A 19,464-nucleotide genomic window follows, 5' to 3' on the forward strand; every position below is an offset into this window, starting at 1 on the left:
TTTGAATCTAATGTTACCCCTCAATACAAGTGAGAAGTGTTGGAAGACACTTACCACTCCTCCTCCTTCTCTATGATCTTGGCAGTTGTGTATGGTGGCTGAGACAAGAGCTTTACATATGCTTTTACCTACTACTGTCTATTTGAGGGCATGGTAATGCCTTTAGCATTACGGAGAACTTCTTCAAACAGACAAATCAATATATACAATTTAACTGAAGACGAGAGAAACATGTAACACAGGATAAATAGATGACAAATCTTTTAAAATATAAATGTTTGTAACTGAAAAGTACATTTCAAGTTAGAAATTCAAGTTCATATCTTCCCACAAAAGAGTCAAGGCAATAAAAAAGAAGACAAGACAATAAGAGCCATTATACTACTTAATCCTACACACATACACACAAACACATACACAAATAGTTCTTCTGAAGAAATAAACTGGGACTATCTTCCTGATAGTTTAAAAAATAAAGTAGAAGTAGCAAAAGCTACTTATTCAGGATAATTTGTCCTTAATGATTACTAAAGATGGCAATTTTAGCTTCCTTTACTTACTTTGAGTGGAAGTATAAAAAGAAAAATCTTACCTGATAAATTTTATGAATTGGAAGCAAAGAGTACCTTTGTGGTTTATAGCAGGAAATATTAGTAACTTACAATCAACATTAACACTATCCTTTATAACATGCAAATGATAATAGTGTTTACGTAAAGAATAAAAATCATGACAGAAAAGTAAATAGCTATCAAGAATATTAAGACGATACAATCAAATAACTCAAGATGGAGATATAAAATATTAATCTTAATGAAAGAATAACCCTTTTTTTATTCTTCTGAAACTTTTATTCAGTATCACAAAGGAGTTATTTCAGTAACTTTTAGGCTTCTGTTCTTCTAAGGACATGCATAGGAACAATTTTACCCAACAAACATGAAATACTCATGACTGGTAATATCCCAAAGACTTCATTGCTAAGAATTCTAACTAACGTTGAGTTTAACTTCTGTGTCATTTTGAAATCAGGTAATATTTCTCTGTATTGGCTTTCTTAATTTAACTAGTTAAGTTTTATCAGTGAGGGCCTTCTTTTTTAGAATACTGGTAGAAGTAAAAGAAGTCAACTTTAGCTTTGCATTGCGTATCTTCAGCCCCAAACTGAACACGTTCTGCACCTCACTATAAAGTCTTTGAATATCTCTACTTTAATATGTGTCTTTTTGATGGAAAATCATGTTTTAGAGTATACATCTTCCCTTTTCCACATGACCTACATAATATTGAGTACATATATATGGATAGTCAATAGATGCTTCTTGATTGCCTAACTCTGTGGTTCACAATTTCTCATGTTCACTTACAGATGTACTTCCTGGATAGTTTCTGAGTTGCTGTATTTGATAGACAAATGAGTACATTTCCAAAATTTCTAAGAATAGAAATTTTTTTTTGCAGTATATTGGAAACATTATAATCTTCATGGGTTTATAAATACAGATAACCCAAAGTATTTGGCCTTTCATCCATCACGGGATTTTTTTTTTTTTAAAGAAAATGTACCTAAGTGTTTTGCTTAGATTAAGTTCACATCACAGACACACTGACTCAACACTAATATCCCAGAATTAATATTTTCCTTGTTAATTAACACAATAATCAAAGGTTAAAATATGTACTAGTTCTTGTGCTCTCTCTGCAATGGATTATGTTCCCAGAGCAAGGACTCTGCTTCTTCTTTTTAAAAAAATTACTCACAATAGCCAAACACAGATAACCTATGCCTTATATCCAATAAAGCAGGTATCAACATTTATCAACAGTAGTTTACCCTTTCTTATTCCCTACATTAACAAGAATACTATCAATTAAGACCTCTCTAGTATTCTCTGGATCATTTTAACTTCTGTAAAACTTTGAAAGTCTAAACAATATAATTCAAAGGCCAAATGTTTTATTTCTGAAGGTGCTCCAACTTTAAAGAAAAAAAATCCAGGAATCAATGTCTCTACATGTATCATCCTCCAAAAGTGAACGCTGTTTCATTTTGAACAGAATTGTCTATTCCACAGGTTTCACACATTTTCTGAATTAACCACATCCTTTCTTCCATTTCATGAAGCTCTTTATAAATGGACTCTGCCAGGTTCCTTGATTACAAAGATAAGAAATAAAGGGGCCGGGCGTAGTGGCTCACACCTGTAATCCCAGCACTTTGGGAGGCCGAGGTGGGTGGATCACGAGGTCAGGAGATCGAGACCATCCTGGCTAACACAGTGAAACCCCGTCTCTACTAAAAATACAAAAATTAGCCAGGCGTGGTGGCGGGCGCCTGTAGTCCCAGCTACTCGGGAGGCTGAGGCAGGAGAATGGCATGAGCCCGGAAGGCGGAGTCTGCAGTGAGCCAAGATCACGCCACTGCACTCCAGCCTGGGCAACACAGCGAGACTCCATCTCAAAAAATAAATAAATAAATAAATAAAATGCATGACTTTCCCATATTCAGGCCTGAGATCTTCAATATGACATCAAGGATCTGGATAACTCAGCCATTTGGAGGCTGAGATGGGAGGATCATTTCAGCTCAGGAGTTCCAGGTTGCAGTGAGCTATATTAGCACCACCGTACTTCAGCCTGGGTAAGAGAATGAGACCCCGTCTTTAAAAAAACAAAAGGATCCTGATCTGGATAACTAACTCAGTTTAACAGAAATGAATAAACAGCAAGTACTTAAAATTATCTGTATGACATAATTGGTTATGTTATTTCCCCTGAATTTGTTAATAATCCATTAAATGCAAACATAAAGTCTTGCTATCTCTTGGTATATGATGATGTATTTTAGGGATTGATGATTTTAGGGATTATTGTTGCTTGCCAAGTTATTTGTTCCTAAAACTTCAGATTACTAGTGCTTTATGATTATCTCTCACCTAATTTCTTTTGTCCTAACTACTTTATTCTTTAAATCAGCATGTCTGAATTCCCATAAAACTTTATGTTACTGGCTTGATGAATAATGTCATTTAGTCACAATTTTGTGAGATATCAAATTTTCAGCTTCTGTACATATATTCCATTAGATACAGTGCACTCTATACTCTGGCTTTAATATGGCTAAAGAATACATTTACTCCTAGATATGCTACATTTAAGCAATCTTTGATTTCCATTATAAATCACTCAAATCAGCACTTGCCAGATTATTAAAACCAGAAATCATCAAAAAACTTAAAAGAATCATTGATTTGATAACTAACAATGTGTTCTGTTTTCTTTTTAAAACAGGAAAACAACTCTGAGATAGAAATAAATCACGTAAACTAATAAAATCTTTGGGACTGAAGTGAAGCTTTGGTCAATGGAAACAAGTCACGTTCAGAAACAAAACTAAGAGCCTCACATAAACTTCCAAATTTTATAAATCCTAAAAAAAAAAAAAAAACTTGGGCAGGCATAATGGAACAGTTCAGTGACAATTCTTCCACTAACCTACCCATATAACACAGAAGCACCAAATGGATCTTCAACTTCAATTAGAGGTAAGTGGGGGCAAAAAAAAAATTTCAATACTGCATGTAAATGACAATTTACTACTCATTATGTAAGTAACAACTTACTACTCATTACAGAAAAGTAGGGGGCAGGGATCAAATGATTCTTTCCTTGATATGTATACACGGTGACAAAAATAAATTGTGGCAGTAATATCTTTAAATCTACACTGAATATAAAGTACAGATACATAAAAAGATTTATTTTAAAAAATTACTTTCTTCATTAGATAAATTCAATTCAATTAGAAATTGAATGACTGTACTTTCCTTTATATAAAAAAATCGGACAAACTTTAGCTTTTACTATAACAACATTCATTTTTGTCTTTATAACTGTATAAAGTAGGAGGGAAATTGGTTTCTTTATTTTAAAAGCGAATGAACCAAGCTTTGAAAGGTTAAGACTTATTCAGGGTTTTGATACTAGTTCTCTTTGTACTATAATTTGTAATAAGTTTAAAAGAGAATTTTAAAAAATTGATACATTAGAAGCCAGAAAACGCTAATATTTTTATAGGCAAGACAGAGAGATCCATATTAAAAAACCCATTTTATTGGTGGTGTAATACTAGTAGGTATTCATACTCTTAATTTCACATCAGGCCCTTGTAAAGAAGGGTTTCATTAAATTTTTTTTTTTTAGAATATAAAAGGGAATTTAGCATGTCAAAGATTATTTCTTCATAAATAGGCACAGGGTCTTACAGAATTAATATTTGCTAGCTCCTTAGCTGTTAAATCATATACCTATTTCTACAGACACAAGAACCCTATAGAAACTATGTTTTTGGGCTGGCTTAAGAGACGGAATGGAAAGGAGAGAGAATACCTCCAGCAAACTTTAGTTTTTATAAAAAGATTTCTACTTAATGCATTTCTTTTAAGCAATATTTGTATGAACAATCTATTAAGCATACTTTGGAAAATTTCTACAAATGGAAATCATGAGTACAAATTTTCAAAATACTGCTCTAAAGTCACAAGAGCTAGATACAGATTATGCCAACTTCTGTAATAAACTTTCTCCAAACATTTCCTAAAGATATCACTGATATCAATATCTTTACAGAAACTGAAAATTTGAGTTTTTAAGAAAGGTATTTTATAAAACTGTACAAATGAAACAAAATAAATTTCCACTGCATCATTAAATATTATTCAATATTACAATCTACTTTAAAGAAAACACACCGAAAATTCCTCAATTTAGGAATAAACTGTGCTATAAATTCACTGTCAGAAACAATACTTTCAAACTTGCAGAAGCTGAGGATCCTAAACACCATCTAACTAGACTGGTTCAGTGCTAAGTAAAAGGCAACCAGCTGATGATAGTTATCAGCATTTAGTAGTGTAACTGTAACAGTAGATAACTGAAGTGTGATCACTGTCGCTAGTAAGGCCTGCAATCATTAGCTCATCAAGTGAGCAATATAGGCTAATCGCTATTGACTATTAAAGCTGCTAGATACATTCCCAGTGAAGACTACTTTCAGAAACTGCTTTACTCTTCAGTTTAAAGGATGATGTCAAATAACAAATAATACGGATATTTCTTGAAAGCACTGAGTCCACACAATGGAGAATGATATACTAGTTGGAAAGAAGTAGGGGGAGAGAGAAGAAAAAATGGTTTCCTTAGACATAAAGCAAAGATATTTTGAGACACTCTGGAGTTAAAAAAAACAAAACAAAACAAAATCAAATATGTTTGTAATTACTGATAATAAGCTGTTAATAACACTGAAGGCATGTGTTAGTTGATGATTATGCCAATTTTTTTTTTTTTTTGAGACAGAGTCTCGCTCTGTCACCCAGGCTGGAGTGCAGTGGCACAATCTCAGCTCACTGTAATCTCCTCCTCCTGGGTTCAAGCGATTCTCCTGCTTCAGCCTCCTGAGTAGCTGGGGCTACCAAGTGCCTGCCACAGTGCCTAACTAATTTTTGTATTTTTAGTAGAGGTGGGGTTTCACCATGTTGGCCAGGCTGGTCTCTAACTCTTGACCTCAAATGATCCACCCACCTTGGCCTCCCAAAATGCTGGGAGATTATGCCAATCTTAAAGGATCTCATAACTTTATTATTTTAATTTAGAGACACTATACATTAGGGTAATAGTCTAATAAAATTTTTAACAACATATTTTTTGGCATGTAACATACTGATTGAAGTATATTTTAGTAGAAGATATTTGAAGAACTTAAAAAGAATTCTACAAACAGTTACATTGCCTGACTGCCCCCTCCACCCCTCCCAGGCAAGGAATAAACATGGTGATGGAAAGATAGGGAAGTTAACAATGCAGGATAAGAATGGGAATAATATTAATCCCAGTATAGATCAAAATAAGTGTGACAGAAAAATTAAACACATATTACTATAAGCAGGTTTTCTTTGGATCTTAACAAAAAAACTAGGTAGTTGACAGGGTGAAGAGTTATTAACAATGTTTAGGAAGCAGGATTTGAAAAATAAGTAGCTCTTGAGCTAGGGTGTATTGATGGGAACATAAAAGACGATTATCTAATTTTAATCTGTACACAAAAGCTTTTCCTGAAAATGGTGGCAACATCATCTCCATTCAATAGGCATTAAATATGATTTATTATGTATGAAGTATTTTGTTAGGTACTAGGGATATAGATATAGTGCCACAGAAATCAAATCAAATGTAACAATGCCACTTTACATTTATCATGCTCATACAAAAGACAAAAATAAGTAATCTAAATTAGGAGTAATAAATCTATACCTCTATCACACAATCAAAATTTATCAGCTTAAAATATATCCTAAAGAATCAATATTTTCTATATGAACATCAGGTAAAATATTTAAAAGATGGAAATTTATGGCTCTTCAATTTTGGCCCTAGGAACCAACCATACAAGTATCCCAGCAGTATTCAGACTAACTCCTTTACTCAGAAAATCATCAACACATCAAAATGTGATTTTCTGTGAATCTCCAAAGAAAATCCCAGTATATACTACAAAGGGTCAGTAATCTACAACTGTGCTTCATATACATGCAATTTTAAAAAATCCACAATTACCCAACTCTGCTATTTAAACTGAGTAGCAAAAATCTAAAACAAAACCAAAATTGGATCATTACTAAAAAAAAAGATATGGATCCTAAGACATAAATAAATTAATCCAAAAGATAGCTACACGGCATCCTGAAATGCATCTAAGCACTGACATAGTATTTTTTGATGAAAAGGACTGTTATTGTAATTGCAGTTACATTAATATATGTGTATATATACACAAACATGCACATGTACACATACACACACATCACTCTAATAGGCAGACACCCAGATAGCTTACTTACATACTAACATGACCATATCAGGTATATACATCTGCATTAAAAGTATACTATCAGAAACACATTTTGGTGCTAAAAACATATTCATAGGCAATATTATTGCATGTGAAAAACCCAGGTGAAATAATATACCAATTACTAACTAAAAGCTATATTCACTTCTGGATGTTCTTTAAGGAGTTTTAAAAGACTCTTTGTTAGAACAGAGTTTAGAAAGCAAGGCTAGGGTAAGCTGAGAGGGGAGGGAGAGAAAGATGGTCCAGATCAAAGGAACAAGAGGGTACCACTTTCCATCTTTCACCTGACTCTTCTAAAATTGTATAGCCATACTCTTTAGTTTATAAATATAAGCTACTCCCAAACTTTCACTAAAAAATTTTAAAGAAAATTTTTACCTAAAAGAAAACAATTGTGGTGTTAACCCCCACATTCTACAACCTCTTTTATATTAACAAGTAACTCTGAAAAGATGCATTCAAGTTAAATAAAAAAGCCTACTTATTAATTAAGGCTGATGTCTTAACTGACTTTTGGTAAGTCTAATTGCCATAATTTAAAATTTAAAAGCTTCACTCAAAGAACACAAATATTAGCGACTCAGAAGGCCATCTTTTTTCATTATTGTAAGACAAAAGGAAATAAATTAATAGTGAAAAAATGAATGTTGACGAAGACCAAGCAAGAATAACAACAGATTAGCCACAAGTCATTCTTTGAATAAAGAGTTCTTTATAATATGTTTTCAAAGAGCTTTCTTGGTAGACAAGCTACAACAGCATGTTATGAAAAACAATAACCACACACTTTTTGTATCTCCTAATACACTGCAGTGCTATACAACTTTGTGATGATGCAAATGTTCTGTTTTGTCCAATATGGTAGCCAACAGCCACATGTGACTACTAATGAAATGAACTTCCAATTTTAGTTAACTTAAATTTAAATAGCCAAAAAAGGCAATGGCTACCCTCTTGGCCAACGCAATTCCAGATTTCATATACTTGGTTATATATAAGTATAAATCTAAATTCTTAATAATTCTCTTTCACAGAAGGAAAACTTAAATAAACTCTCAGTTCTATTGCATTCACTACACCTCAGTATATTTAGACTGTATGGACACGGTGGCTCACGCCTGTAATCCCAGCACTTTGGGAGGCTGAGAGGAGAGGATCACTTGAGGCCAGGAGTTCGAAACCAGCCTGGTCAACAAAGCAAGACCCCATCTCTATTTAAAAATAAAAAAAGTTATTTTAAATACTTGTGTACAAAGGGATACAGAAGTATATCTTCTGCACAAATGGCCATTATCTTTTGGCACTTAAGACATTCTTCTCCCTTTGGAAATAATTTTACTCGAGTAACCAGAGAATTTAATTCAGAAACCATGCAAAAATAACACCAGTCCCCTGCCTCCCACAAACTTACAATTTAACCAAATTTTAAAAGTAAGTACCATTCCCTATTACCTTTGCATAAACAAGGACAAAAAGATATGTTTTAAAAATATAAAACATATTTAACTAACCATCTCCCCAACAAAATGAAAAATAACCTTTTATATAACTTTCTAAACTATACAAATTATTCATCAATAATTGGCTCAGACACAGGTCTGTAAGAATGTAGTATTGTAAGACATTTTTAAATAGAGAGTTTTTAAAGACAGCTATTTTAATACAACATTCACTTAAGCATATTTCAGAAATATAAGAAATAACTAAACAGCAAAATAACTTATCTCTGTGTAACCAAATAGCAGTAACATTCATAACTACCTTGAGTAGTGGGTGGGAAGAAAAAAACTGTGGGGAAAAAAAAATTCACTGGAAACTTTTTATCTATACTCCTGAAAAAAATTTCCTGTTGTTTGACATAAATGTTATATTTTCATGTAGTAGCTTTCTAATTTTTGTAAATTTCCTTTTTAATACTTAGTAATCTTAACACTTAAAATCGATTATATTATAAATGACATCAGTAGAAGTATCCTTACCTTTATTTGACTTTGATGGTTTATTCTTGATAGGTTTAAGGGAACTTCTTGATTTGTCCTCTCTATCTTTAATAAGTTTCTGAACATCATCCAAAGACAGTTTTTGTAGCACAACTACAGGCTTAGCTCCTTTATTTAGATCTTCAACTAATCCTATTTTTTCTACTTTGTCTTTCGGCTCTCCTTTCATTTCCATTTTCTTTGTCTCCTGAGTAACATTGCCATCTTTATCCCTCTTGATTTTCGGAATGACAAAATTTTTCAACGCACCAGACCTGCCCCCCAACAAATAACTTGGAAATTCTGCCTTATTGTCAGGGTGTGCTTTATTAGTGTCTACTTTACTCTTGTTACCCTCTGTCCTTTTGTCATCTTTACTAGTTGGTGATTTAAAACCAAGTTTATCAGATCTTGATTTATTAGAATCTCCTTGTTTAACACGAGGACTGTCAGGTCTTGATTTTTGTTCCCCAGAAGATGGTCTTTCCCTTGAGTCCCCTGATTCATGCCTGTGTTTTCGTTCTAGTTTATCAGTTTTTGAACTATCAGATTTAATGCCGTGTTCATTTCTACTAGAGGATCTCAATGTTTCTGGTCTTCGAACCCTAGACTGATCCCCTCGATGTCGCTCTGATTCACCCCTGTCATCTGATTTTTGTTTATTATCATGGTCACGTCTTAGTGACTCAGAAACAGATCGCCCATCAGGTCTCTGCTTTAAGGCTTCAGCTCGTTCTGATTTTAACCGAGGTGAGTCAGATTTAGTATCTTGTTTATGTTTAGACACGTCAGGTTTTTTCTCTGTAGATGGCTTTCCAGAATCCCTCCTATTGTCATGCCTGTGTTTTGGTGTTTCAGGTCGCCCTTCATTTTTTTGCTTTGGAGTTTCAGGGCGGCTCTCACCTTTTTGCTTTGGAGTTTCAGGCCTTCCATCACCCTTCTGTTTTGGGGTTTCAGGATGCCCATCACTCTTTTGTTTTGGAGTCTCAGGCCGGCTTTCACCCTTTTGCTTTGGGGTTTCAGGCCTTGACTTTGTTGTTTCTGATCTGCCATTATTTTGTTTGTTGTCATTTGGTTTTGTGTCAGACAGTCTATTTTCATTTTGTTTAGGCTCAACTATGGTGCTCTCGTTTTGTTTGCATTCAGTTGTTCTGCTTTCATTCTGTTTAATTTCTTCTGTTTGGGTCTCAACTTTAGTTTCTAACTTATTTTCACTTGATTTTGTCTCCACCAATCGGTTTTCATTTGGTTTAGATTCTGCTAATCTACTTTCACTTTGTTTCATTTCACTCTTCGAAAGCTCAGGATCAGACTTTTTTTTAGGTGTCTCAGGATGGTTTTCTGGTGTAGATTTAAGACTTCCAACAATATCTTCCTGAAGAACAGAAACAGGTGCATCATTACATTGTTTGATTTCTTCAGGCTTTTTTATGGAGTCTGAATCCTGAGTTATAGAAGCCTGAGAGTCCACTCTTCCTGCCTGATGAAGATCAATGCTAACCATTAATGCTGGCCTTGACCCATTTCCCGTAGAACCCGTCTCCTGAGAAGCTGGTCTATTACCTCCTGTAGCACCCCCAGCCTCCTGTGGGTAAGAATCTTGTTTTCTTTTTTTCAAAGGCTTATCTGAAATTTAAAGATAAATATCAATATCAGTAATAGACATGTATTCTTATCTTATTAAAAACCCTATGGACGTTGTTTATCTTTTTAAGGTTATGTTTTTAAAATGGAGTAAAATGCAAATGCAAATATGTACACATAAAATAGTAAGCATGAATGACACAATACTTTGAAAACCAAGGTTTGAAGAAATATACTTGAGAGATCTCAATAAATATAGTAAAAAGAATTTAACTGCATACTCTTTAAGGATATAAATAAGTGTAAGAATATAAAATGAATAGAACTTGTAATGTACCAAATACAAACATATATTTATGTTCATAGATGTCACGGATAAATCAGATTCTCTTCCTAATAATAAAGCAACCAGTTATAAATCATAAAGTCTCACTCAGGTTAATTTTAACTGTTAGCCAAAAACCATAAAGAGCTCCAAATCTGCCAATATACCAAACAGGAAATATAAGTTTTTACTGTATCTAAGATAAGTATGGAAAAAAAAGAAAGAAAATATATACCATGCCATTGGGAAAAAATGAATTTAAAAAAAGAATTTAATAATTTGTCATTTAACTTTAATCAATAATTCAAATTCTTTAAAGTGTTAAAAGTGTGAAAGGAGTTTAAAAGTTAACCACAATGTTAGATAGAAGTAAATTTAAAATAAGGAAGCAACAGATTTCATAGGTATAGAAAATTTAAAATCAGGGAGCAATAGGTATAAATTAGAATCCTGTCTTAAGCAACTTCCACTGAAGAAAACAGTTCCTACTCTTCGATATAAAGTTATAATGTTCTGGGATCCATTCTGGTCTCAGAAAGAAATAATTTACAGTATTATGAAATGTAAAGACAAACACACAAACACAAATTCACCATTACAATAAAATGTGAAGGTATTTTTAACATCTATATATTTCTGTGTATGACTCCATTTCTGACTTAAGAGGGAGCTAGTCATTTTCTATAAATTAAATCTCCAGTTAGGTCTTGGGAATGGTTACATTATAGCACCTTGAGGTTTGGCTTCCTTTTGTTTATTTGCTGAATTGCTTGAGTATGTTTTAAAAGTCACTCTTATTTCTTTTAACAAGACAATCTCTAGATTCTCTTGCAATATTCACTAATGTGATATATCATATAAGGAAGATGGTATTACAAGGTTAAAAGTCAAACTGACAACTGAAAAATGGCTCCTTATTGTTAGAGAACCAAGTTGTGATTTTTTTTTCCTGATGGTAATGCTTCTTCTATATAGCAAAGTTCCACTGTTTTCTTTTTAAAGTGGGAAGTAGCAGTTCTTGCCAGTTTAAAATCTAATCAAATATAACTGCAATTTACTTAAGATATTTGTTAGTTATATTTTGTAAAACTAAGTCCTTCTGCTCCTTCAGTTGTCCAGTCAAATCTATCACCACACATGCTCCATTTGCAAAACACTACCATTTTAATTCTAAAGTATAATATATTATCATTAGATTGTTTCCACCAGTTAAAACTAACATGGTAAGAATTTATAGGAAGTTTTCTACATCAATACCTTAAAAAAGAAATCAGAATACTAAATTTATGTTTATAGAATCCTCTTTTAGAATGTTCTGCCATTCAAAAATCATCTTTATGTTCTGCCACAGGGCAAACCAATTGATATCTCATGAATAAGATGCTTTATCAATTTATGCTTATCCCTTAAACTTTTATAAGAATCTAGAAATTCAAAAAGTATAACCTAAGATTTCTATATTTTTGAGGAAATATGCTTTGTAAAAATAATTAAAATGGTAGACTAATCATACTTAAGATACACAACGACATAGGTCTCAGGCATCTGAAGATTTAAGATATCTATGGCTCACTCTTTTATGCACAGTCTTCAGAAAAACATTAACATAGCTTAGAGGGCTGATTTTTAAAGGATTACAAAATACTCAAGAGTTTATATATTATTAACCTCAATCCAATTTACGTAAAGACATTAAAATGAAAATTTAGCAAATACAGTAAGTTAATTTCAAAGAAATGATTTATTTAAACTATGAATCCTATGATTATTTATAATAAAAAATGTATGAAAGTATTTGCACACAAGTAATTAAGATTGGGAAACATCTTACCATTGTTTTTCAGTATATACAAAATGCTGTTAAATACAAAATTTTAATCATTCAACTACTGAAAAGTACTTTACTCCTGTAAAACCTGGAAAATTTTCATTACTGTGGCAAGGATTCTTAGGTATGTTAAGAGCATGTATGTTCTGATTCACTTGGTCTGATTCAATTCCACCATGAACTTACTCCTTATAAAGCAGCTCTGAATCTGTACAGGTCACTTTTGTCCACCCACTTTTGTTATGAGTCTTCATTACATCATAACCACCTAATAATCATGGAAAGCCATCTCTATTAAGAATCACTTTGGTATTTAGGACAGTGATTACCTGTAAGCCCTCTTCAGCACTGGGAACCATAAGATTAGCTATCAGAATACATATATTCCTAAAGAAAATGCATACAAAAGGATTATCGTAATCTCAAAACCAACACTTGTCATCCAGATGCTGATATTCTCAAAATAAGATGCAGCCCTTACAGAAATTCTAAACTCAATTACGCTTACAAGAAAAACAAACTATACCACTTACTTAAATGTACAAGTGATAAATGAAAACACTTAAAGCAGAAAGCACAATAATTGTGTATACATGGTAGCCAATTATGTAAAATGAAAACACACCACCCCTCAACCACAATACAGGCTGAGTGGCTATATTCCTTGTACCAAAATCCCGGTCTCTTATTCCAAATGACAGTAGGTAATCATTGACTTTTAACAAGGGCTATAGTGCAAGAATACTGTAACATTATAAAAACATTAGTGAAGCTGAGCCATTCCTTATACTTGCTAACATGGAAAGTGGACCTTGGGAAAAGATGAAATAGGCAAAGATGAACAAAGGAACCCCCTCTTTGACAAAAGAAAGCAGAAATTTTCAGCACATGAAAAAGGTATTAATATCTAATGACAGGTCATCCCAGAAGCAAAGAAAGATGAATAGCCTTTTAAAATTAATTTATGTAATTAGAGACACTAAAAGTATGAGCAAAAAGATTGAGAAAAGGGTCCTTTTGGAATATTATAAAATATTAGGTTACAAAGTTGCCTTATCAACGTATATACAGAACTGCTCAAAGAAGAGAGAACAGGACAAAGGGACATAAATACCTAGCGGCTAGAAAAATGTCTTTCTTCTGCGGAACAAGGGTACAATAGGGTCTACCACAGCCTAGGTAAAACATTTCTTAAGATTATTCTATCCCTTTACTTGAATTCCACAAATATTCTACATTTGTTGAACTTTCTAATCTTACTTATAAGGTACAGTGTTTTTGATTTCTGGTTATTGAGTGGAATATTTCTCTCACAGTAAACGAATATATTGGCAAACAAACTCATATCCTAAAGTACAACTAGTAGGCCAGACAAATAGTCCTGCCTGCTCCATATCACCAGTAGTAATACAACAGTTGTAAAAAAGTCCTCAGTGCCAAATGTTTGAATATATTAAATGTCCACTTTAACATTTAGTCTTTAATAAGTAAAAATAATGGTAACTAGGGACAAATTAATTTCAAGGAAGTATTTCATCTCTTAAGGGCTCTAAAACCACCACTTCAGAAGAATTTTGCTTTTATTTATGACCTCACCTACACCCTTGGACCAATATACACACCTTTAATCATCTCAAAATCTCAAGGTAACTTCTTATATAACAAATACCATCCCATCACACAATGCAGAAACTGAATGCAATATGCCAAGTTCAAATCAAAAGGGTTAGGTGGCATCTAAGTTCCAAAAGTTTTCAAATGCGGTCATGTATTTCATGTATTGCTTAACAACAGGATACATTCTGCGAAATGCATTGTTAGGAGGTTTCTCTATTATGTGAACATCATATAGTATATTCACATAAACCTAGATGATATAGCCTACTATGTACCTAGGCTATATGGTATAGCTTATTGCTCCCAGGCTATAAACCTGTACAGCATGTTACTATACTGAATACTGTAGGCAACTGTAACACAATGGTAAGCATCTGTGTATCTAAAACATATCTAAACATAAAAAAGGTAGAGTAAATATACAATATTATATTTTTATGGGACCACCATTGTATATAAAGTCTGTTGTGAAATGAAATATCATTACGTGATACGTGACTATAAATCCACGAAATAAGAGGAAAGTGGCTTTCAGGAAACAAGTTAGAAATGACAACAATAATATGAAATCAGCAAAACCTACTTTAATCCTCAGGTTGTCACCGCATACCTGTATTTTCACCAAAATTGAATGTCAACTCTGCTCATTCAACTTTTCAGTTATCTGTTAACTATGCCATCACAGATTACAGAAAAAACTATTTAGATAATTGAAAATAAAATATACAAGTTTCTACAAGAACAGTATGTTGTATCTGTTGACTTTGTTCTATTTTTCCAAAGGAAAGTTCGCAGTATAAAATAAGTTTGCTAATATGCAATTAGAACTATATATGACCCTTATTTTAATTCCATTTTTATAAGTAGAAACTTTGGATTCAACAAACATGATACATAAAAAAGGGTCACCATTCCTCCTCTGTTTTTGTTACTATCAACAACTATTAAAATTCACTTAAAAAGTACATTCTTTTTCAAGAACACATTTTTCCATAATACAGATTTAACGTCATGCAAAAAATTCAGTTATCAGGGCAACTAATATTTCTTGGTCAGGGAATTGTGATATTGTATGTTTCCTGCAAAACTGGCTATCCTAAGATTCAGGAATTTTGAACAGGTTAATAAGAAAAGCTGAGTAATATTACTTTTTTCATTTGATATGCGTATACTTTTATAACAGGTTAGAGGAAGAGATATAATTTGGCACCTATGTATTTATTTCCTGAACCTCATACTGCAAACTAAAGAGAAGAGGTACAAGCAACATTTCACCCTTAATATCAAAACTTTACCAGTTTAAAAAAAAATTCCAGAAGTCCTACCCAGAGCAATCAGGCAAGACAAAGGAATATTAGGCATCCAAATAGGAAAAGAGGAAGTCAAATTATCTCTGTTCACTGATGACATGATTCAATACTTAGAAAACCCCAAAAATTCCTCCAAAAGATTCATAGACCTGATAACTTCAATAAAGCTTTAGGATACAAAATAACTGTACCAAAATCAGTAGCATGTCTATACACCAATAACGTTCGAGCTGAGAACCAAATCAAGAACTCAATCTCATTTACAATAGCCACACACACAAAATAAAATACCTAGGAATACATTTAAACAAGGAGTTGCAAGAGCTTTACAAGGACAACTACAAAACACTGATAAAATAAATCATAGATAACACAAACAAATCAAAAACATTCCATGCTCATGGATAGGAAGAATCAATATTGTTAAAACTGACTATACTGCCCAAAGTAATCTACAGATTCAACACTATTCCTATCAAACTACCAACGTAATTTTTCAAAGAACTGGAAAAACTATCCTAAAATTTATATAAAACCAACAAAGAACCTGAATAGCCAAAGCAATCCTCAGCAAAAAGAATAAAGCTGGTGGCATCATATTAGGAAACTTCAAACTACACTGCAAGACTAGAGTAAGCAAAACAGCATGGTACTGGTATAAAAATAGGCACACAGATCAATGGAACAGAATAGAGAACCCAGAAATAAAGCCACATACCTAAAAACAACTGATCTCCAACAAAGTTGACAAAAATAAACAATGGAAAAAGTACACGCTATTCAATAAATGGTGCTGGGAAAACTGGCTAGCCATATGCAGAAGAATGAGACGGGACTCCTGCCTCTCACCTATACAAAAATTAACTCAAGATGAATTAAATATGTAACTGTAAGACCTCAAACAATAAAAATCCTAGAAGAAAACCTGCAAAAAACTCTTTTGGGACATTGTCCTAATTAAAGAATTTATGACTAAGACCTAAAAAGCAAAAACAACACAAAGAAAAATTGACAAATGGGACTTAATTAAACTAAAGAGTTTCTGTACAGCAAAAGAAACCATAGCAGAGTAAACAGACAACCTAGAGAATGAGAGAAAGTATTTACAAACTATGCATCCAACAAAGGTCTAATACTGAGAATCTATAAAGAACTCAAATCAACAAGAAAAAAACAACCCACTAAAAAGTGGGCAAAAGACATGAACAGACACTTCTCAAAAGAAGATGTACACACAGCCAACAAACATTTAAAAAAATGCTCAGTATCATTAATCATCAGAGAAATGCAAATTAAACCACAATGAGATACAATCTTACACCAGTCAGAATGGCTATTATTAAAAAGTCAAAAAATAACAGAGGTTGCAGAGAAAAGGGAACACTTACACACTGTTGGTGGGAATGTAAATTAGTTCAACCCTTATGAAAAACAGTATGGAGATTTCTCAAAGAACAAAAAATAGAACTACCATTTGACCTAGTAATCCCACTACTGGGTTTCTATCCATAGGGAAAAAAATTACTTTATAAAAAAGACACCTGCACTCATATGTTTATCACAGCACTATTTACAATAGCAAAGTTACAGAATCAACCTAAGTGTCCATCAGGAGTGGACTGGATAAACAAAATGTGGTATTTATACACCATGGTACACAATCATAAAGAAGAATGAAATCATGTCCTCTGCAGCAACATGGATGCAGTTTGAGGCCATTATCTACCCTAAGTGAAATAATGCAGAAACAGAAAATGAAACACTACAGGTTCTCACTTATAAGTGGGAATTCAACAATGGGTACACACGGACATAAAGTTAGAAACAACAGACACAGGGGACTCAAAAATGGGGGAAAAAAGGACGAAGCCAAGGTTGAAAAACTATCTAATGGGTACTATGATCACTATTTGGGTGACGGGTTCACTACAAGCCCAAATCTCACCACCACACAATATACCCATGTAACAAACCCCTGTACATATATCCCCTGAATCTATATTAAAAAAAAAAAAAAGACAAAGAAAAAAAACCCCAGCTCCCTAGCCAGTAAAATGAAGACTTCTAGCAATCTCTTTATTTGCATCTATTTCTGATTTACATATGTTGCAAACATTGTAGTACAACAATTACTAAATACAGTCCATTTTTTTTCAATAACATTAAAATGAGCCATCATGACAGGCAGGAGATATAATACTAATCTTCAGCATGTTTCTTAGCATAGAAACACAATTATCTTGTCATGATCCTGTCAAACACTGAACACATCATATATAAAAATCAGCTCTACCCAATATCAAGAAGTTTTATCATTACCAAGAAATAAAATATAAGAACTGAAAATCAACCTAAAATATTTTAATCATAAAATTAAATCATAAAGCATGCTTTTGGTCTGATCAAATGTGTATATGCATTTATATAGCAATCAAATTCATCAATTATATTGCTAATTTGAATCACTGATTCATCAGTCTCTTAAAACATGAAAGAAATTTTGTATACAGTGTATACCAAATTACTAAGAACTTACTAGGAATTTATTTTTGTTTGATTATGAAGCACAAGGAAAGCTCATAAACTCATAGACCAGGTATGTCTTGAAACTCCATCCTAACATACTAGTCAGACAAAAGGGAACACTTCACTGTAATTACCACCAAAAGACTCTTAATTTCTAAGGTTTGCTATTTAATATTAACTCTTTCCATGATTTGTTTACTAAAAAAAATTGACATTATTAAGCCAGTAGGATCATAAACCAAGTGAAATATCTAACTGCCTAATAAGCATACACACGAGCTTTTCTTAAATGTACCTGTTCGAAATAATTCTACAGTGGTTAACCTTGTTTTAGCAGAAAAAAATTTGAAGGTGCACAACAATATTAATGTAACTTGTGAAATATACATGTTATATAGAAATGCTAATGTTCATTTTAGCAGAAAAGCACAAATAAGTAAAATCATATAGTACATAATGAGTAATAGACCTGTAGTAGAGAATTACCAAATCTCATATAGTTGTTTCAGACAATAAATGAAATTGTTACGAATTTAACTTCTGCATTATGAGTATTAGTAATAAAAATATGTACTTGAGTAGACATAAATTATACAAAATATTCAGGAAAAAAGTAACGTGAAAAAAATTTTTGACACTATAATTACATATTTGCCCAGATGAGGAAGTGGTAATAATGAGATTATTTTACCTTTATCTTGAACTTCTTTTGAGAAGCGCTCCCTTTCAATAGCTGATTCTCTCTCTATTCGCTCAATTTCAGCCAATGCATCCAATTCCACTTCATCATATATAGGTCCCTGTTGTGATATCTGTTGTTGATTCTGTACCACAGAAGTCTGGGGTTGTTTTGCAGCAACTGAAGTGTTCTGTTGTAAAACAGGCACTTGATTTGCTGGAAGGAATGCTGTTTGTTCTTGCTGCGACAAACATTGAGCAGCATTTAGTGGGCGGTTTATATCTTGTGGAGTAATGGGTGTTTTTGAAGTCTGTCCTGGGTACTGCACATTAAAAGGAATATCATTTTCTGAAACATTGCTATTTTCCACACCAGAAATCATATCCTCTTGCTGGTCCATGTCTGAAGACCTTACACGAGAAAGTCTTAATGTAAGTTTAGTAGAGTCCTTGGATGGAGAACTAATTATATCATACATTGCCGCTTTCTCACTCTGCTCTTTTTCATCCTTGCCTAATTTCATTTTCTTCTGCTTCTTTTGTTTTCTTTCTGGAGAATCTAGCAAGATATCTGGTGGAACATCTCGAGGTGATGAACAAGGTAGAGACTGAGATTGTAGGATTAAAGGTGGTCTTGAGCCTAGAAAAATAATTCGATAGAAGTAACAGTTGTGGTGGTTTCACATTTTCTTACAATGTGATAG

At 32.9% G+C, this 19,464-nt stretch overlaps 1 protein-coding gene across 4 annotated transcripts in view; it reads right to left on the reverse strand.

Moving 5' to 3' along the window:
- The window catches only part of NIPBL (NIPBL cohesin loading factor), a 190,573-nt gene that overhangs the window by 68,093 nt on the left and 103,016 nt on the right, over positions 1-19,464 (reverse strand). For all 4 annotated transcript variants that reach the window (XM_024356630.3, XM_063811291.1, XM_001146090.7 and 1 more), the window contains exons 9-10: positions 18,774-19,400; positions 8,893-10,518 (exon numbers count right to left, since the gene is read on the reverse strand). In XM_024356630.3, the coding sequence (XP_024212398.1) occupies positions 8,893-10,518; positions 18,774-19,400 (2,253 nt within the window). The remainder of the gene's footprint in view (positions 1-8,892; positions 10,519-18,773; positions 19,401-19,464) is intronic.

The sequence above is a fragment of the Pan troglodytes genome, chromosome 4, assembly GCF_028858775.2.
Source record: "Pan troglodytes isolate AG18354 chromosome 4, NHGRI_mPanTro3-v2.0_pri, whole genome shotgun sequence".
NCBI classification, from domain to species: domain Eukaryota; kingdom Metazoa; phylum Chordata; class Mammalia; order Primates; family Hominidae; genus Pan; species Pan troglodytes.